At 31.9% G+C, this 23,712-nt stretch overlaps 1 protein-coding gene across 1 annotated transcript in view; it reads left to right on the top strand.

Moving 5' to 3' along the window:
- LOC149788907 (hepatocyte growth factor receptor-like) overlaps positions 1-22,895 on the top strand; it is a 102,962-nt gene extending 80,067 nt beyond the window's left edge. Inside the window, exon 17 of the mRNA XM_089973568.1 lies at positions 15,466-22,895. Coding sequence (XP_089829694.1) covers positions 15,466-15,709 — 244 coding nt within the window. The 3' untranslated portion in view covers positions 15,710-22,895. The remainder of the gene's footprint in view (positions 1-15,465) is intronic.
- The last annotated feature ends 817 nt before the right edge of the window (positions 22,896-23,712 follow it).

Here is a 23,712-nt window from a genome sequence, read left to right on the forward strand (position 1 = left end):
ATTATGTTTGTCCCATTATAGATCATTAAGTGATTTCAACTATCAGTACTGAAAGCTTTTTTCCTTAACATTTTCTATGAGTTGCCCATTTATTGTCAGATTTCACAGTTTCTTAGATGTGGAAAGTTTCTTTGATGGGGCTATTTCCATCCATTTAGGTTTTGTTTCATTTATAACCATTTTATTTTGATCACATATCTATATTTCTTATAATGGAATCTAGTAGAGCTTTAACAGTAATTATATCACTACCTGAAGCTGCTATAGTAGCATCATTTGCACATAAGTCTTTGCTTGAGTGCTTTGTCCACAAATGAAGGTCTTTTTCATGAAAATAAGAAATATCAGTGGACCTAAAAAAATAGACCCTGGGGAATACCATGATTAATTTTCATTGAGCTACCATGTTTTACCGAGGTCTGTTTCAAAGATAGGATGAAAACCAGTCTTGAAGTCTTGAAATAATATACATGTTAGATTCACCTTGATGATTTCCTTCATCCAAAAGTCTGAGTTTTGTTAAAACTCTTTGACATAAATGACCCCTGCGAAAACCTGATTGTTCCTTGTGAAAGAGTGAGAATGTTTTGAAAATAATGGTACACATCTTTAACAATCCATTTTTCAAAGATTTTTAATAAAGAATGGAGAACAGAAATAGATCTTTAGTTTCCTGGGTCCAGTCTAGAGCCTTTTTATGGATTGGGATTACTTTTGCTTGTTTAATTTATATGGAAAAACAACAGACAGGATATTCTTGCTAATGAGGCAAACTATAGATTGAGATATCACAAGTACAGTAAATGTTAGGCCATTGGGCCTATTTCATCAATTTCAGTAGATTTCTTAACATTCAGTGTCATGATGGTACAGTACACATCATATTAACATAAATTAACTTCAGAAAATTAAAGCGAAGGATTGGTTGGAACTTTGCCAGTTACGTAATCAAGAAGCTTTCAGTGTTCTCTGTGACATAATTATTATGTTCATAAAGTATTGGTTGAAGATGTCTGCTATTTCATGTAAGCTTGTAGTTGAGTCTCCAATTGTGGTCTAATTGGGCAGGCATAAGATTTTTTTGGGAGGAGCTAAAATGTTTTAGATACAACCATAATGTGCTGCTATTGGTAGCACTACCAGTAGCTTCTTTGTAATAGTTTTTCTTAGCTATATGTATTAGACTGCTTGCTTGTTTTCATCATTATTTATAGTTTTCCCAGTCCTAGAATCTATGAAACCTATCGCTTGTGTGTCTTGCTCTTTTATCTTGTTGGTCGTCCATTCATGTCAAAGCTTAACATGCTTGGTTTTACAAGGATCATGATTCTCTAATACATGCATACAATGTTTGTACTAGCACTGAAAGCAGTATTGACATTTGGAATATTTGCAATATCATTAAAAGGTATAAACTATAGGTCGATACAGAATTTGTCTTCATGAAAATTTAGAAACTCAGCATTTTATTTCACGATGTTGTTAATAGTAAATTTAGGCACATGCCAAATGATATATTTGGGATAGTTGTCACTTACTGCAAACATGGGTACACATGTTTCATTTATATTTTCTGCTTAATTTGTCTATATATGGTCAATTACTGTGAAGTGTCTTTCATGATTCTAGTTGGGCTGCCAATGACCTGACTAAAATTACCAGTCTGGAAACAGTCCAGCCACTTTTGAGGAGGTTTTTTAGGAAGTGTGTATTAAAATCACCACTTCTTATTGTTTCATAATCATGTACACTGACAGCATTTTGTTTCTGATTTTCAAGTATATCAGTCCACTCTACTTTAGAATTTGGGGGCATATAAGTAAAGCATATCAGAAAAGGCCTTCTCAAATTTATTTCAAATCATAATTTCCATAGTGTTTCATGATCTTCTCTCTTTCTTATTTAATGGAATCTGCAATGTAGATAGGAATCCTCCTCCCTGTTTTATTTTTTCTTTCAAACTGAAACCAATTAATTTCAATTAAAATATCATTAATGTTACTCTTTAAAACTCTTTCACACAGAGAAAGAATATATACAGATCTTGTCTGGTTTAGCAGTAACTTAATCTCAACAATTTTAGGCATGATATGTCTTTCGTTTAGGTTTGTGATTCTCAGACCGCTCCAGTGGCCTAGTGATTAGAGCATCCGCCTCGGATGCGGGAGGTCGTGGGTTCGATCCCCGGCCGAGTCATACCAGAGACTTAAAAATTGGTACTAACAGCTGCCTCGCTTGGCGTTCAGCATTAAGAGGTTAGTGTTAGGACTGGTCAGCCTGGTGTCAGGATAATGTGACTGGGTGGGACATCATGCTACATGTCTGCGGCATGATGCCCCAGTGCTAGACATCACTATAAACTGCCACATTGCAGATATCGTAGCGATATGACTGAAAGATTGTTAAAGCTACGTTAAAAATCAAAATCACATCACAACACAAATCACATTGTGATTTATAAACCCTTATTTATAAGTCCATATGTTGTACAAGTTTGCTCACTATCATTATTACCACATGTGCTGAGATTAATTACAGTATGTACATTGAGGTCTATTACATTGTAAACTAAAATAATATATAAAAGCAAAAACAAAAACAAATATGTTTTGCAAAATTCAGTGTATAATTTATTATTCTAGAATACAAAGTAAAAATTAAAAAGAACTTACTGTATTACAAATTAAAATCCTAAATAGTCCAAAAAGATATATCACCAGTCCTAATAAATAAAGTTCTTATTAAATTCCATTGGTATTTGAAATAAGACCCAGTTCTGAAGGTTTTGATGTGCTTGTAGTCTTGAATGTATTATTGTACAAGTAGCCTGAAGTGTGCTGATATGCTATCAGGTTTCCAATTAATCACAATACTATAGTCCAAGATGTCCTTGTCTGAATTTACTATCATTCAAAATGAATGTTTCTGTCTGAGAATACTGCTGAGCACTTTGTAATTCCATAGAATATAATTTGAATAAATAATTCCACCCAAATCAAAATCTGAACACAGCAATACAAATTATTCAACTAAAGAATGTTAAATGCAAGAATGAATAATTTTCAAGTAAACAAGATTGTATGAAAAAAACTGACACAAAAGAGAGCTAGGAAGCATGTCCAGAGTTCATTTCTAGAAAATTCTAAGTTGTAAACAGATAAATTATATCATTTAAATTATAATAAAGAGCATGGTAAACATCAGGTACAACATATTGTTCCATGGGGAATAACAAAAGCATCCTATGCCAAGTCAATTGACTTCCAGCTCAACAATGTGCATAGTCTCTGGAACACTTTGTCCTACTCCTTTACCATGGCCACTGGTACTCAGCAACATTCCTCCTCCACATATCCATCACCTTGAAGCAACCAAAAAACTGCTGGCTAGGGTTTATGCCTGAGAAAAACTTCCACTGTTCCTGAACATTACCTCACATCCAGCACTGAACCATTTCCAAACAGGATAGGGTCATTCTGCTGTCAACCTTGTCCAATTGGGCCAGGCCACTGACTCTTCCTATAGCTGTGGAGCTCTGCTGACCATGTCACACAGTGTGAACAACTGTCAACTTACAAAGTTCCCCAATAATGATGCACTGTTTAACAGTTAGGAACCATTAAGCCATTAAGTAATTGACAGCTCCATTAGAAACAGCTGAAGAACACTGCATAAATATCAGTACTATTGAGGATTAAAACTTTTCAAAGTCTGACATCTTTTAATATGTCGGATGTGAAAAAAACTACATTAGAACAAAAATGAGTTGAAACATGCACACTATGCACATCTGTGCTGTTCATAAAACATGAGGGAAGCAAGAATGCACATCCATAAACATAACAGTAAATAGCAAAATGGTACATATGAAAACCTTATAAAGCTATAAAACTATAATGTGTGGCACTTTTGACATAGTGGTGGTTTTGTCATGCTGAGAATATGGGAACTAAGAGTCTCCCCAAAGGACGAACTGCTGTTACCGACCTGTGCTGTCATGGGCGGGTATCGAACCCACTATCCCCATATTAAATGCGTTACCATATTAATTGTGCTATTTCTATATCCAGTGGTCAGTTGGATAACATATTCAGACCTTTGAATACAACCAAACATGATTTGTCTCTCAATGTTCATGTCAAAGAACAATGTGACGTGCATTTTCAGACATAAGCGATCCTTGCTACAAAATGGAATACGATACATATATGCAGTTCGTGGATACATTTTATTTTTATTGCTGATGATGAGAAAAAGGAATAAATAACAACAACACAAGGTTAGTTTCTTTCATTTTATTATCATATAAGCATTTTGTTTATTTTATTGCAACATGCGGTGGGGGGCAAATTCAGTACAAATTTATTTCAGTTCTTAAGTCTTGGGACATATGACCTAGGTGAAAAAAGTTTCACCATTAGTTCTGAGACAGGAAAAAGTTTTTTTATTGTGTCCACACACACACACACACACACACACACATATATATATATATATATATATATATATATATATATATATATATATATATATATATATATATATATATATATATATATATATATATATATATATATATATATATATATATATATATATATATATATATATATATATATATATATATATATATATATATATATATATATATATATATATATATATAAGCATCTGTTACAAAGAACAACGGCAAAACAACCCAAAATCTGTTGATTAGTCTGCAGCTTTTATTCCAAATGCATGAAGACAAATCCAGTACACCTTTCATTGTGTGTAGATATAAAAAGTTTGTAGATGCAGTTTTCAAAGCAATCAAATCTTTCATTTTTCGCTTTGTAGTAATTAAAATTAGGTTTCACAAGTAAATGGCACAATCAATATTATATTGTTAAAGAAATCAAGTTGTGTTAGAGACAACACATGCCAGATGCAAGGTGCTGACATTCTCTGTGTATGTATCAAAGTGTAGGAATAAAACTACTGGAAAGAGAAATAAGCAAAAATAAATTTGCATGTGAATGTGGAAAAAATAAAGGCTTCAAGTATTTGCGTAAGGAAAGTTAATTTCACATTAATGGTTTTAATAAGAGACTTTATATTTAAAAACATAACAAGTAAAGTACCATACCCTTGTACTGTAACTAAGTTTAATACTCCATGAACATCGCACAAATATATAATTAGATATACTTTCACTACAGTGAAACTGACTATTTTCAATGTACCTACTTTCACTACAGTGAAATTGAGTATTTTCAATGTACCTACTTTCACTACAGTGAAATTGTGTATTTTCAATGTACCTACTTTCACTACAGTGAAATTGAGTATTTTCAATTTACAGACTATACATGATTTTGATAACTACACCATTAAAATTGATAGTTAAGATTCTCTGGTCACATACAGAGCACAGTATGTGATGAGATTTTAGCAGAAGCAACTAATGTAGGGAATATGGTTGGCAACAGCAGGTCATGGGTGTGTTTGTGTGTGATTTGGATTTTTAACGTAGCTTTAACAATTTTTTAGTCATATCACCACGATTCTGCAGTGTGGCAGTTTATAGTGATGTCTAGCACTGGGGCATCATGCCGCAGACATGTAGCATGATGTCACACTCAGTCACATTATCCTGACACCAGTCCAACCAGTCCTAATACTAACCTCTTAATGCTGAGCACCAAGCGAGGCAGCTGTTAGTACCATTTTTGTAAGTCTTTGATATGACTTGACAGAGGATCGAACCCACAACCACCCGCATCCGAGGCTGACGCTCTAACCACTAGTCCACCGGAGCGGTTGCAGGTCATGGGATTTCAGACAGAGATTTAAGATATAAAAGTATGCCAGAGGTATTTAAATCTGTTTTAGGTTTCATAACACCTTCCAGATTAGGAAATTACAAATGGAGTGTGCAATGCCTCTACGTGGTCCGGATAGATTTAGTCCAGTAATCATATAAATCAGATGAGATATAACACAGTATGCTCAGATGTACTATTGGAAACAATATACAGATTCATCAAAACTTTGTATACAGTAGTTTCAATTGGGAAAAACATGAATTCATGAATTTGGTGGAAAGTACTGAAAGGTTAAATCATGATACTGTATTTTAATGAGAATACTTGTGGATTTGGTGGAAGGTACTATAATAATAATAAGAATACTAATAATTCCTTTATTTAAAGAGAGTAACTCAATTAGTTAAATACAAGTAATCTCCCTTGAGGCTCTCCCCACAACCCTAAACTATCAAAATAATTTCAAGCATGTTGTTTCTGTCTCAAGAAAATAGCTAATTACAATTAAACACATCCACAAATACAAACTAAAATACAGTATCAACATGGTACGACTTACATGCATATATAAAGTTTCATTTCATCTCTCCAGTTACGATAATTAAAAATGACTGTGAAAAGTTAATGATCACTTCTACAAAGATGTGCCATGCAGTAAAGTTAACATGAAGTATTATACTTTAATGTCATAAACATTAAGCACAAAAGTAGAGAGACATGAATTCACTGTACATTGACAGTTTATATACATTGACAGTTTATGAATACACTGAGTTTATATACATTGACAGTTTATGAATACACTGAATTCACTGTACATTGACAGTTTATATACATTGACAGTTTATGAATACACTGAGTTTATATACATTGACAGTTTATGAATACACTGAGTTTACATACATTGACAGTTTATATACATTGACAGTTTATGTACATTGACAGTTCGTACACATTGACAGTTTATATACACTGACTGGCACAAGATACAGCCGGGTTGGGACTGGATTAGTGAAGACGCCTAAAGCAACTGCGTTTATAAGATGTTTATTTATAAACACAGATTGAATATTAACAAATCTGACACCATTATAAACAAGAAAGGTAAGGAAAATTATAAAGTTCCTAACACAGAACTGTTGTTAGTAAACTCAAACATGAATTTAACGAATAGAATTTTAAACAAACGTGAATTTCGTCCATTCACCGATCAACAAATAAAAGTATATAATCTACACCCCAATATTAACAAGGTCTTACTAAGCACCAAGGGATATAGGGATATGTATGAATTTATGAATCTATCGATCGTTCATATAACGATATTGCAATAGGAATGTATGAAATTATGAATCTATCAATCATATAACGATACTGAAATGGGAATGCATGTAGTTTTGCTCAGATAGCAATAGTGGAAATAACAATGACATGAAACATGTAATATATATATTACTACTATCTGGCGCCCTAGGCAAGGTTATATTCTGGCGCCCCCTCCCACCCCCAGGAAAATATCAATTTCAAAATTTATAAACAATAAAAACAAATTAAAAATGCACCCCCTGAAATCAGCGCCCTAGGCGGCTGCCTAGTTTGCCTACATGGTAGCGCCGGTCCTGTATATATATAACTATCGTGGCGCCCATTTGACGTCCAAGATGTATCTCGGGTTTCACTCGCTATAGTCAATGGTCAAAGAAGCGCCCATGCATGGTCTGCCCCTCTCACTATGTTGAAGGATCCCTCGAGAGCCCTCACATTCAACACAGACCCAATGGTCATGAAGCCTTGCTGCCTCGCATCAAGAACACCAGTATACTCTTCCGAACCAACGTTACCAGACACAACGTACACGTCACAAGAAACCACACAGAGTTCTGTGATTCCACATCAAACCATGTATAAGGCAGCTAAAATTATAACTAAATGGTGTAGTTCATATGACACAGTTAAGTACTTTTGCATTGGTATATGTTGCGCATGCATGCACATGAATTCGTTACCCATTACATTAATCGTTCAATGCATGCAGCGTATAATTAAATTCAATCTGTCTGTTCAGTTACAACAAATAGCTAACTCGAACCAGACTATAGTATTTATAATATCATGGCGTTGTATAACCTAGGTATTGACTCTGTAGAATGTAGAATAAATTCTAAAGCATCTAATATATGAAACTATTGTAATATAAAACGAATATTAATAAAGAATACAAACTTAAATTTCAATAATTCTACAGCTGGAGATTTGCTCCCGTAAAGAGGTAAGCTTCCTGACAAGACTCGTTGTAGTGTAATTTGTTTATAGAGAATGTGCTCTATATGTATACTAGCTGGGACAGATATGCGCAGCTAGGTACTTAGGTGTTCACTGCATGCAATTTGCACATGCATCATGGGTTGAGTCGCGCACTGTATTTCAAAATAACTGGAGCCGAAAACAAGTAACCACCCTCGGGTGACGCTGTACGTGGCAACGAAACCCAAGTACATTTTTGATCACATATACATATTGATATAGATCATCCACAATTTCGTGACACTGACAGTTTATGTAAATTGACAGTTCATATACTTTGACAGTTTATATACATTGACATTTTATGTACATTAACAGTTCATATACATTAACAGTTCATATACATTGACAGTTTTTATACATTGACAGTTTATGTATATTGACAGTTTATAGACATAGACAGTTTATATATATTGACAGTTTATGTACATTGACAGTTGATATACATTGACAGTTTATTTACATTGAAAGTTTATGTACATTGACAGTTTATGTGCATTGACAGTTTATATACATTGACAGTATATATACATTGAGCGTTTACATACATTGACAGTTCATGTACATTGACTGTTCATATACATTGACAGTTTATGTACATGGACAGTTTATATACATTGACAGTATATATACATTGACAGTTCATATACATTGACAGTTTATATACATTGACAGTTCATATACATTGACAGTTTATGTACATTGACAGTTTATGTACATTGACAGTTTATTTACATTGACAGTTTATTTACATTGACAGTTTATGCATACTTTTATAAATATGCTAATATGAAAGATGTAAATCAAGCAAGGGATAAATCTGAAGAGTAACACTGCAATAAATCTCAGAACTCAAACTTGAGCTTGTATTTTTCTCATTAATTTATTATTATTATCAATTGAAATACTACAGGTAATTCTTTTTAAATGATTTAAATGAATCAGAAGATTGAATATGAGCAGGAAGTGAGTTTCATATTTTAGCTCCTGAATACTGTTGACTTGCTTTGATTTGTTCAATGCAAGGTTTTGGTAATAATACATTGTTCAAGTTTGATCTTAGAATATGGGGAGAAGACATGCTGTAGAATAATTTATTCATGTACTCTGGACGATCTCCTTTGATACATTTAAAAACAGGAACTACTTTCAAACAATCTATTCTCTCATCTATTCTTAACCAATTTAATTGCCAACATGTCTCATGATGTTGCATCAAGAACTGCTTGTTTGTGAATTCTGTCTAGCTGTGAACTAGTACAATTTCCCCATTTTGTTGAACAGTAGTTAATCATTGGAAATATGTAAGCATTATAGTAATGATTTCTTTTGTCCTTCATCAGGTACTTTTTATGCTATAAAGCAATGCAATTTTACATGTAAGGGATCTATAGACACTGACTACTTGTTTCCCCCTTAAGACTTCTGTCACTGATTATTCGTAATAGATTCCCATCATTGACATTTTCAACTGCCACATTATTGATGTACATTATACATCATTCTTTTTAACTTTGCAACTTATTTTACGATATTTCCATAGGCATGCATTTTGTCTTACATTCACTTATTACCATTTTATTTTGTTTTATCCACTCCTCGGTTGATTTAAGGTCTGAACTTAGTTTGTATTGCAGGGTACAGACATAGCATTTCACTAGAAGGTTAAATCACTGCATAATATTTTAAAGAGAAAATTTATGTAATTGAGTTCAATGGCTGTACTTATTTCCTTCTGCAAAACAGAAAATGATTAACAGATGTTAGTAATATAAGATTAAATGAAAGTATCAGATCATATTTTGGGTGCACAAGTTCAGAAAAGAGCAGCTATTGTATAGTTTATTTTCACAGCATCAGATGCTGTTAAAATCTTAAGTGAACTATAATGCGAGGACAGGAATCTTGTGAAACAGTAGAAAACGTTATCACAATATTCAAGAACAAATATAACATATTAAAAAGTGAAATTCAACTATTTTGGTAGTGGTGATAGCAATTTCTATGAACAAGCTACATGATTATGAAAACAAATAGTAGGATACAATAACGATTAGCTTAAATACAAAACTCGTTTAGGAATGAATTAAATCTTACCATTAATATTAATGTAGTGAAGACTGGTATTCCATTGGCTAATAAACAATTTGTGACAGTACAATAGAAAACAATAGAGCACATGACAGAAGTGAATGAGAATAGAATACATAGTTCATTTGATATAATTTGTAAACATTTGGACAATTAAACTGCATGTGGCATTTACAAAATGTAAAAAGGGGGTATTGACTATGAGCAGTTAGATTCATGCTTATTATTAACTTTCTACGGGCAGAGGTAATGCTGATATAGCCATTCATGTATTGATGTGGCAACAGAGTAATAGCTGATGTATTCATACATGTACCTAATGCTGTGGCAATAGGGTAATAGCTGATAAAGTCATCCATGTAACTATTGCTGTGGCAATAGAGTAATAGCTGATAAAGTCATCCATGTACCTACTGCTGATGCAATAGTGGCAATTGTCACACTTATATCAAACCGTTTCTGTTTTCAATATTTCTCATAATTGTAATTTTTCTTAATATTTAATTATTTGCTCTTTCAAGTCTGTCCAATGGTTATTACAGTACAGATTTTTGCTTTGGGTTTCTTTCTTTGCTGTTAATTGTTTTAATTCTTCAATCTTTTATTCATACATTTCAGTGTCAGATCATGCTGTTCTCACATTGATAGCTCCTACAGAATTTAGTTGACACTTTAATTCTTTATTCCCTTTTATAGTGAATGATCTTTTCATTGAAGTTCATAGTTCTCTACTTTGGATTCTTCTGTGTTGTTCATGAATTATAGTTTCATCTTCACTCAAAATGGGTATTTCATTTACGTCCGTTATTTGCATATCAGTATCCTCAGGAACCTTCGTGTATCAGAAAGTTTGAGATTGTATCTATATTCTGTCTTCTCAGTTGGACACAAATATATTGGCTTGTTTTATCTAGCCCAATATAAACTTCTTGTTTCCACCTGGTTTACTTGGCATCCAAAAGAATTTTAATAAAACTTTCACTTGAAACCAAGCAAAGATCTTCTACGATTAAAATACGTGAGAGAGAATTATTGACCAGGTAGCCAAAATACTTTTAATAAAACTTAATTTTGAAACAAGGCAAATATCTTTTACAATTACAATACCTGAGAGATAATTATTGACCCGGCAACCAAAATAATTTTAATAAAGCTTACAATTGAATCTGTGTGTTGCTTTACCGTGCCCAGAAAGTTATCTTGAGAACCAAGCACTCTTAGTGGCTACATGAACTCTACCAAATTATGATTTACTGACAGTTTCTTTTTAATGCAATAGTTTTCAGAAGCAGCTAGAACACAACAAAGAACCCAGTGATATAGTGTTAATAAATTTTAAACTGCCAACCCTTATATCCGTCTTGATATAAGAATTATCCATGATAATAAATTACATGGTAAAGGTCATAAGTATCCATGATAATAAATTACATGGTAAAGTTTATAAGTATCCATGATAATAAATTACATGGTAAAGGTCATAAGTATCCATGATAATAAATTACATGGTAAAGGTCATAAGTATCCATGATAGTAAATTACATGGTAAATGTCATAAGTATCCAAAGCTTTCAGTGAAAATAAAAGACTTGCGTAGTAGTGTTTTACAGCAAGCGCAATAAAAATGGAGTCTGTATTTAATGAGAACCAAGCTATCCCAGATAGAACAAAAGGAGAAATTATAGAAAGATTGAAGCAAAACTTTCAATGTGTTTTGAGGTCTCCTTTGACTATTGAAAGCTTTCATATACATAAGGTAATGTGTTTAGGTTCCTAATGTTAACAACGAGTGTCAAGATAAGCTTAAAATGCTTCCATTGTCACTGTGATGCTACACATTTCATCCATATATGTCTATATTAAATTTATTTTTTTCGAATTCCCTCGTGACATGAAAAACATAAATATATTTCAATTGTTTTGTTATACCTTAATATTTTTCAGAACATTAGGTTTGTCTTTGCAGGTTAGTAATGAATAAAAATTCGACTTTATCCCTTTGAATTATTTAGTCTTTGAATGCCATTGAACTCATTCGTTAACATGTCCAGCAATATTCTTACTAATTTTATTGTTGCCAACAGTGTTAATCTGTGAATAGTGACTTGTTTTATAAAGTGGGATAGCTTCATTTGTGTTATTTTGTCTGACTAAATATTTATGCGAAAATCATCTGTACCAGTTTCAAATTATCTTAGTATATCACAGCTTTTGTTTTTCAACTAGTCGTGATAAAATTAATATATAAACCACATAATTAAATCAAGTCCAATAAATCCATTATAAATTAGATTGGTTATGTTTGATATTTTTTTGTTCCAAATTGACAAGCACAAGTCAACATCAACAGTTTTTTTTATTGGTCAACATTTTAAATTTTTAAAAAATTCTCAGCACATATTTTATTCATTGCTTTCCTCCTAGTTTTCTCTCTACATGTATTCATTAAGTTAAGTACATCTTTGTTAAAATGATTGTCTGTGTTCTGAGTCTATTTTTGAATTATATCAGTGAATACCGTAACCATGGTTGTTGATGAAAACGATAATTCTGTGTATCCTTTTTCAGTTTTACATGGTGATGATGATATATCAGTATTTTTAAGTAGTATTCATAATGTTCTTGTGTGTTTCTAGGCAGTATGATACTAATTCCACCCCTTATTCCATTCTCAGTCATCAAGAATATGTCCTTGTCTGGTAAATGTTCAAGTTCTGCATTAGATGTCTTTAGCAATGTATTATGGTCTAGTTCCGGTGTATACCAGAAGTGAACAGCATCTAATTTGTACCTATTCATGCATAAATTATGAATATCTTCAAATATGCCACACAGTATTAAAGTCTCATTTATGATATAACTGTCACTTAGCTCACGTATTCGAAAGTTTGATGATTAAAATGTTATATGGCATGATATACATTGTGGTAATCATCATTTGATATCTTTAAACCTTTTAGTAATATAGAAGACCTGTATGCTTGTCATATAGCTGTTTTATTATATGTTTCAAAACTATCTATGTAATCATATCGGTAAATGTAAAATAGTTTGGTAACATCAGAATAAACTGTTTAGATGTCTCTTTAAATATTTCACCTTCAAAATATTCAGCCAGCTTTTCGTTCGATTTCCCCATCATTCTAAGTTTATCCTAATTGTCCTTTTAAATGTTATTATTTCCTTGTCTCATTAAACTCGCAACTATTAATTCCTTATCTAAATTATACATATTTCACTTTATCCAGAATAAGTGTTATCTCTTCTTCTGGATCATGTGTGACCAATCTCTTGTCCAGTCAGTTGCTTTCACAATCGGATGATTTATATACAAACATTCACAAAGATTTTGGATATTTGTATTTCATCTTATATTCTGTGTAGACCTCTATACTCCCCCGATAAGTCATCATAATCATGCACCTCATGTGCATGTGCTTTGCCATAAAATAAACTGTTTTCAGTTATTTCGCTATCACAGATAAACTGTATGTTGGTTAAAGTATACAAAAAAATGAAAATTTGACAAATCTTAGGTTTCTGCATTTTAGGTTATAAATTAACCTGCATTAGGTTAGTATTTAATATGTGACCTGTAAGCCATTGATTTATCTTTGTGGATTGATTTAAGGTACAAGCCAAACCAAGCAGGAATGTGTTTGGCTGTTTTATTTATCAGAAGTAGTTTGTATTTCTATTAAACACATTTTTTTTGAAAGACTTCGTAGTATATATCTGCCACATATTATGCATTCATGATTACTATGATTGGCATGATGATACATTCAAAATCACTATAAACTGCATAGAGAACTTTAAAATTGTCCCAGTGTACCTTGGTTTAGTTGATATCTCTCAAACTAATGAATATCTATTGTATTTCGATTGTTTATGGTGATGGCTGTTGAGGGTACTTAAATTGTATTTCGATTGTTTATGGTGATGGCTGTTGAGGGTACTTAAATTTGTTTACAAGAGTAAAAATTATCTATCCTGTCAAGGATCCGCAAGATACCTTTTCCTAAATCATTTTTGGGGTTTACTTTAGCACAAATATTCCAATTATTCCAATTTATATTAAAATATTTTATATGGGTATTGGATGGAATGAACGTGAAAAGACATTTTTTGTGGAAACATAGAAGGAAGAATTTGTTCATTTGCTATCATTCCACTAATAAGCAATGAAAACATTATGACTAAAGTATGTTGCATTGATGTCAGTCAGATTCACGATGTATTTTCAATGTCAACAGGTGTAAATATTTCGATGTTGACTTTTAACACACGTGGATTATACACAGATGCCTGCAAAACATGGCTCAAATCACAATTAGTCTTGTATAAAAAAAAATTAAGTTAGAGTCTTCAATTTATTATAATCGTCCTATTCAAATTCTCCTGAACTTAAAGTGTTTTCCTCTTCTTCGTACCAAACCGCACATTCTTCCAGTTTGCATCGCATAACAGTGGTATGTCGGTGCGATTTTACAGTGGACACGTTTTGTATGGTATTTTCGACAGTTTTCTTATGTGGTCACGTCAGTCTCCAGCGGAGGTTTTGACTGTGTTGTAAATTATTCAATGCTTGAGCGCTATATTTGTTATAGTATTTTTGGTATTTTATTATTGCTTTTATAAGTATATTAAGCACTTGTCATTCTTCTTGACTATAATAATAAAGTGATATAGATATCAAAGTAATAATTTATTTGACAATTGATACAGATTTAATACAAAGGAGACAAGTAATAGTATTGCTTCATTGCATGCTTCCTGTATTGACTTTACTGACTTGTAAGACACTGAAGATCACAGGAAACTTGGTTTTGTTCGTGTTCAAGCCACTCTTTTATAAAGTGAACTGCGACGGCAGAAATTGAGCTTACATTGAAGATGGTTTATTCTTGATAATATCTGTATAATTATTACCTTTTTAATTCACGTTTCAAAGACCCATTATGAACTAATGAACTAACTGAAAGTTCAAATTAACAAAACTGGGTCACTGCTGATAAGAATGGTTTCATATGGAACCGGGTTAGTGGCATAATTTGTCAGAATGTTTGATGTTAAAAGCTAGGGACTTCAATTCCTGATTGATTGATTCAGTGGGTCACCTGAACAAGACTCTTAGCAAGTTTTCCTCAGGACGACCATAGGCTGCAATTCACTACTAGTATCATTATCCTAGATATATAATTAACTTTGATTTTAATTGTACCTTAAAACTGACAAAACCCCAAATATTATTTTGTTCTAGGTACAAGATAATGAAAACATGTTGGATTAATAATGCAGATGATCGACCCGAGTTTAGTGAACTGACAAAGGGTTTAAGAAGCATAGTAAACCCTCCGGAGCAAAAGACAGAAAACGGTCAGCAGAAAATCAACATTGATAACACACATCTGAACATAACAGACTGTTCAAACTACTACAGTCAGGCCATTGACTCTGATGAATATGACGACATATTCGATACAGAAATGACGGCACAAAATTAAACAAATAGCAAGGAGGAATTGGAGAAACATTCATATTTGGAGGTGTTGGAATAGTTGACAAAAATCCCAGAAATGTTTACATAGATATCAAATGTATGTTTATATCTTACATGAGAAAACTAAAATTCACATGTATTGATCTGAAAAAGCAGATTGTGTGAAACTATCACTTGTACTCTAAACATAAGTTAGAAAAACATGAGGAGGATATTCTGTTACAATTTTCTGAACATAAATGACAATGCTTTCTGTGCAAGGAAATTGTTCCTTTTCTATAAGCTTATTTTGTATTATTGGCTTAGCTAATGTATTTCACAATTTAAGATTTGTATTATTGGTATGTAATATCAGCAACATAGTGGTCTTTAGTTATCTCCAGAAAGTACTTTAAAAGCTAATTTCGTTAGTGCCTACCCAGTCATATTGAAGCTGTTTTTTCGTCTATTAGTCTGTGGAAGCAGATTGCACAAAACTGTAAATAAACAATTGATAGCAAAACTTGTAAATATTCTTCTGAACATGAATGAGGGGATCAACTATGCAATGAGCTGGTACATAGTTATTTTATTTAGCAGTTTGCTATATATTATTGGCTTTTTAATGTTTATCTGATGTTATGCAGATTTAATATTTGTGTTATTGATATGTATTATCAACAACTGGAACTCTCTCAAGATATTTTTGGAAGGACTTAACCCTTTACTGCCTATCAGTCTGGAAATTTAACTTCCTGATTTGCACAGGATTTATCCAAAAATTCTGTAATTTAGCATCCATTTTGAGTTTACTTCTTGTGCAATATTATTTTTATATTATTTTTTTATAGTGGTACATTTATTGTGGACACTGAATGGGTATTGAGTAAACTTTATTTCAGCATGCAGGGGAAGATGTGATTGGTTGCCATGTCAACCAAATCTAGCCTAGAATGTGTAAATATCTTGACAAAATTACATATTGTTAGCATTCATTTCTTTTAAGCTTTTTATTTTCTTGCTGAATCAATCAGGCTTTGAATATTTTCAATTAATGATTGTAAAAAGTGAGATTTTCTAATTATTAGGCTTGAATTATCCAGATTCCACCAAATATTGGCACACCAGGTGTTTCGTTTTCAGTGTCAATATTGAATGATTAAAATGAATAAGTTTAGGCTGTATTTTCTATGCTTTTTCTAGGATGTACTAACATTGGTCTTAAACCTTTTAAAAATAAAAAATATTTTGATCTAGCATTTAATTTGTTGAACTTATACCAAATACCTGTGTTACTATGGCAACAATAAAAAATGCACTAATAATATTACGGTCTTCAAGATGATTTTATACCAAATCTCCCCAATAGCAAAGACTGTGTTCAACTTCAAAAAACTTGAAAGAAAACCAATGAATGACAATTCATTAAAGCTTGAAGGTAAAAGTTATATGATCATTTGTATGCACATACATACATACATACATACATATTATGTACTTGGGTACTGCAATATTTTGATCCAGACACAAGGAATACACCACAATGACCACTGATGATGAACCAAGCTCTTGTATACTAAGTCTTAAGAATTTTGTCAAGAAGAATGGAGAAGATCATGTTTTAAATATCTTACAAGATTTTCCTGCTGATGCAAACTTTAGATCAGTTGGAATAACTGTATATAATCGTGGATTAATATTGCATCATGGAACCAACTAGAATTTTTGATGAATGCTTTAAGTTTACCTAAAAATAAGCAAACTAAATTTTATGAAAAATCTCACACTTCAAGCGTGTTCCTCTTTTAAATATATTGTTTATTCATAAAAACTCGACAGCATATTTTTTAACCCAACACACTTTGCATGTCATTCTGTTAAGTCTCTGCTTTGTATGCAGTATTTGAAAAGCTGCTGTCTTTTAACAAAATTTGATACATATAAAGAATACAAATGTGCATGTACTCGAGTAGTTTCTTTGGCAGCACATGGTTTTATATTTGTGTTTTGGACATGATAAAAAAGCAAGTACCATTTTGACTTTGGGATAATAATTGGCCCCAAAAACTGACATTTGTCAAAAGCAAGAAAAATGAACTTGACTGGCATCAGTTGCTAAAATAAATAGATGGTAAATTCATCATTGATTTCATAATGTCATTTTGTGGACTAAGACAAAATTAACACATTTAGTTATCATATGATTAATCTGGCATACAAGATGTTTTGCTTTTTGGGAATCGATGACAATTTTATAATGACAAAATATTAAACAGGATAAATATCATCAATATTGAAGTATGGATAAACATCAGCAAATAATTTTCAGTCAAGGTGAACATTAATTAAGAAGAAGAATGTTTTAACTGGGGACAATCAGTGGTAGTGGGAATATATGTCTCTGAAATATTCACAGCCATATTGTACTAATATAAACACCATATTAAATGCATTCAGTTTGTAATTTTACAACCAAGTTCATTAACTTGTCCCATTACTGAAAAGGGTGACATAAAATCATAATAGGATATCTTTAAACGCGTATTTAATTATATCTGAAATATTGTCCCCAAAAATTATATTTCACTGAAAACAGGCCTTTGTTGGTAAACAGTAATGTAAATTCTGTGAATTAAAGCTTGAATAAATTGGACATAATAATGATACCTGTATTTCAAAATAACCACCATCATTAGCTATTTAAAATGAAGACAAATAATGGGTTTATAAATTATTGTATTTGCCTAAAACTGCTTAAATGATTATCATGTATTATGTGCCTCATAGCATCTGTAACATATAGAAAATAATTACTTTAATCTCTTACCTTTCACTAAAATTTAAATTTATTTCCTTCTGCTGAAATATCTCTGGATTGCACAAACATGTGCAGTGTCTATTTCAATTCTCAAGCTTTCCTAATTTAGTATTTTAAAATTACTTGTTATATATTATTTTCTGTATTACTGACTTTATTATATTGTATGCACTGTACTGTATTTTGTAAATATAAACACAGGCACATCTTCTGTTAGAATCAAGAAACTGAAACTTGAGCGATGTGTTGTATATACCTAACTATATTTTTATATCCATTTGATCATTGTTGTTCTTGAGTATGTTATTTAAATCCAATATGAAATTAATTCATCCCTTCTCTGTACCCCTTATTAATGAAAACTATTGTAATGTCAACTTAGTTGTATGGGGCTCTCGAGTGCCTAAGTGGTCCAAAGAGCTTACCGTCACGGATCATTGCCATCTCACCTCTGTGTATTTGGGTTCGAGTCTCGGGTTCGGCCAATGTGGGTATGTGAGAAAGCTTGCCAGAAGCTTCTTGTCAGTTGGTGGTTTTCTCCAGGGTTTGCTCAGGTTTTTCCTCTACCATTTATACTGGCTATCATGTATAGCCTATCTTGTGCTGAAAAATGGCGTTAAACCCTACAAAGACAACAACAAGTTAGTTGTATACTTCTATGAATTTTCTATGACAAATTTTCAAAATCATAAAACCCACCTTTCTACACTCTCGTTCACAGAAGCAATTTGAAATGTGTTTTTGGGAGCAGTAATCATATTACTGCTGATTAAGAAATGTTTTTCTGTAAACACATGGTGGGTTTAGTGATTGGAGGCAATCAAACATACGATGAGAACTGATATGCAATACTGAATTTAGTAATAATTAACTATTTTAATGGTTTTCGAAATACGAGATGCACCATTCAGTCATGATTTAGGAACACGCTATCGTGTATCAAGTTTCTTGTGAAATTCAAAAAATATTAACCATTATGATTTAAAAATGATATGTGACATTAAATAAAGATTTCAAAGTAGTGAAACATGTTTCTTTAAGACCAAATCCTAAATTTGAACGCAATAAACAAGCACTGTCCATCAGTAGAGTTCATAGAATTTGCCATGCCATGTGACTTATGGTTTTTCCTTTCTTCTAAAAACAGAAAAATACTCAGGCACTTCATTTGTATTTTTTGGTGCCGATTAATAATTAGCAATTGGCGAATAAATGCTATTTAAATATAGACAGTCCATATGTTCGATAAACTGGTGATTCTTGGTCATATCTCTTTGCTGAAATGATGGTTTTGAGCTTAAGACATGAACAACAAGTAGTATGTTATTTTAAGCATTTAGCCTCGTTCCAATATTTGAAGTTTGCTCCAATATTCCTCTTTTTTCATGTAACCTTGATAAGAATAATCTGGACTAGTTAAATGAATGACATAGTCTCGTGTATATTATCAAACATCTTTGAAGTGTACAATTCAAAATTTCAATCACCTTCACCTTGCAACCGTAGGAAGTAGAGCACATTTTTACACATGGCGGACATACTCCTACGTACAATCGTCGAGTGTAGCTTTAACTAAGCAGCTGCTTTAATCATGCAAATAAACTAGTGATTTGGTTCATAATTGTTTTTTAGATTCATTATTGCAGCCATAAAAGTGATATTTATGTGTATACAGACTTCGTTTTGGTAGTACTGGGTATCTTAATAGAGTGTGTCATGAAGGCATCATCATATAGTAAAAGAATTGGCATCTAAAGATGTCATCATGCAGTAAAGGGTTATAAAAAGCTAATAATGTCATGTTCTTAACAATATAATTTTACTAGGTTTCATATTTTCTGAAGATGAAGAAAAGAACTATCTTTTAAATAGATTTGAAATGTCAGGAACAGTTATCATTCGTCTTCACACCATTTGTTGAAAACTGTATACGTTAGAGTATCAGGCTTAACCTATACAACTGGCTTACAAAGACTAAGGCCTTTAAGGGACCCAAATGACATTATCAGATCATAGCACCCAATCCAAAGTGCCTCAAAATATTTTCTGTAGTAATTTGAAGTTATTATCAGTTTCATAAAGAATAACTAACATATGTCCAAAAAACAACAACAGCAAGAGAAACAACAACAGTTTTGAAAAAGTATATGGTACAACATTACATATGACTAAGACAATACATGCTGTCTTTTTGTCTTTGAATTAACATGGTGAAAGATGTGTCTGATGTATACTGAATGGCTTTCTATTTTCCTATGTTATGTAGATAAGACTAATCTTATCAGGTAATATGTTTTTATACATTTTAAGAACAATTAACCCAATCAGTTCTTTTTATTGTCCATATGTCTAAGATAATACGGTCAAGCAGAGTTGGTATTATGACATGATACTTTGCTTATAATCACAAAAGCTACACAAGCCAGGGAACCAAGAACTATCTTTTGCAATACAAAATCATCTATAACAAAATGTAAAACAAAAAGCTTGCAGGTGTGTCCATAGACAATAATTTATTATGGAATTACCATGTTGATAAGCTTAGTAAACCACTGTCATCCGAATTGCCCTACTCAACAGAATGAAGAAATATTTACCTATGGAAACTCGCAATCTATGCTACAAGACATATATTCTTCCAACAATGGATTATTGTTCAAATGTATGGTGAAACTGCTAAATCTAACCTTGACAGGATTTATAAACTTCAAAAATGAGCAGCATTTGTAATTTTCGATGCATCTTTTGATCACCCCTCAAAAGCATTATTTACAGAACTCAGATGATTCACAATATATGACAGGATAGATTTTAAAAAATGCAGTTCTTTTATATAAATGTCTTCATGGAACGGCACCAGAGCATCTTCAGCACTTATTCAGGCCTTTTTCAGCACAATACCAGTTGAAATCAATATCACATGGAAACCTTCTAGCACCAAAAACAAGAACAGAACAATTTAAAAAGAGCTTACAGTACTAAGGTACAACTCTGTGGAACATGCTTCCACTTCATGTAAAATCTGCTGAAAATATTAGAGTACTTAAGAAGAGATATCATGAGCATTTATGTGTTTCTAATAGTTAATGGAATTTAGTATTTTAATACTAAACATTTTACAATAAATAGTAATTATTGATATCTTCATATAATGTGCATTGTTACACTCTCCTTAAGAGGGCCTCTTATATGGCATAATTGCACATAATGGATGGTATTATGTAATAAATAGTGTTCAACTTAAAGGGAAATTGTCTAAAGATAGGACAAGCCTTATAATGTTTTGTTTATAATATAGGTTGGAAACCAGAAGAACAAATAGTACAGACAGAAAATTATTTTTAATTGGCAAGATATTTATTGGGACATCTCTAGAATATTTTATTGATATTTTAGTAGTTATATACATTATTACTAAAGGTTAAATTAAACTATCCAACTCACAATTCTTCATTATTTTAGAATATCTTCATTCAAGGCAGTATATCTGTGTGTAAATAGTTTGAGTTAAAGTTTTATGAGTCATATTCTAGAAAATTCTATAACAAAATGATTTAGTTGTTCTTTATCTATATATAGTAACAGGTAGGTGACTCCAAAACATGTTACATTGCTAACTTTGGAATATCATTAAGACTTTTAAATAGTAGTTGGTGCAGCTGTCATATCTAGGATAGTGCAGCTGCATAAAGAAGACTCGTTCCTTGATCGCTGAACAATATGTCATATATTGTAAAATATCTGATTTGTGTTGAAAATTGTTTTCTTTTCGGAAACAACATTGTAATTAGGATATTTATGTACAAACCCTTGCATACCACACAGGTGTCAAATATTCTTACTGGCTTTTTTATCTTCATTATATTTTCTTTTAAAACATATGTTTGTGTATATTGTACAAATAAATATGAAACTCCATAAATCATACTGGAAAAAGCATAGTTATATAAAATGTTTATATTAAAAGATATTGAGCATATAAATATTTGCAATTGATTTTATTGATTTGGTCATTGATTTGGTTGATTTGGTCATTGATTTGATTGAGATTGTCTTTGTATTTAAGAGATAGCTTAAAAAAGATTTTGGAAGGCAGGGTGTGTAAGAAAATTTATGACAAATACAAACATTTTGATTTTGCAAACTGTGTTATTTTACTTGTTTGTCAAAAAATAACACCTGGAAGATTGACTTTTCTCTACAATGTAAGAAATCACGATCACATCTACAACACCATGTATCTCAATTCTTCGCTTTCACTTGTCTGAATCTAGAATATTCATTATTATGATTTATTGTGTGTATTTCTTGAACCAATATATATTTTTTTAGTTTGTAATAATTTCTATTATTGTATTCTATATCAAATAAAACGCAGATACAAGTATTTGCATTTTGAGTGTTTCTTATGTTTCTTATGCCCATATATTAATTAGTACTCTCTGCTGTCAACGTCCACATTGTTTACTAAATCTAATTGGGCAAGTCTTGTTCTCTTCCAAACCTAACATTAAAGATATCACAGGTTATTGGTTAAACATTTTTCACTGTAAATGTTTATTCTTAAACTTTCCTAGATTCAAATATGATTCTTAACAGCAACAGAATAGTGAGAGATTGACATAAAAAATGAAAATGGTGCACTCCCAACTTTTGAAGACAATCCAACTCCTTGTCTTGGGAAGAAATGTATTGCAACCAAAACAGACTTGTAATAAAACATCACTGGTATTATTCAGTCATAGATCCTAATTATATAGTTAACACTCGGACTTGAGACTTGTTTCTGTGGTTATTAAACAAGCCCATAGCATGAGGATAGAGATTAATGATATGGTGGGGATTGGCTTTGTTGAAATAAAAAAATTTTAATGTCAAACATGATCTCATGGTCTTTGTGAAGAATACTGTCTATATACCAAATGCATTTTCATTGAGTTTTAGTATAGAGTAAGCGCAAGTAGTTTTATCGTAAATGGTGTTTGTTCATGGCAGGCGCGATGGCAAGACTCAGGAAAGATATAATTGAATTAGTAATTAAAATGCAACTTGAGGGTACGTTTAGTTCAGAACTAGGGGAGCAAAATTTACATGATTGTTGTTGCAGGCCACGTTTAGTGAATTCTAATAATGATTGCATATAGATATAAATCAGAATTCAATATGTATACAAAAAACATTGTAAAGTTACTGTTATAATGCCTTAGATT

This window comes from Sinohyriopsis cumingii, chromosome 11 (assembly GCF_028554795.1).
Source record: "Sinohyriopsis cumingii isolate HCF-2022 chromosome 11, ASM2855479v2, whole genome shotgun sequence".
Classification (NCBI taxonomy): Eukaryota; Metazoa; Mollusca; class Bivalvia; order Unionida; family Unionidae; genus Sinohyriopsis; species Sinohyriopsis cumingii.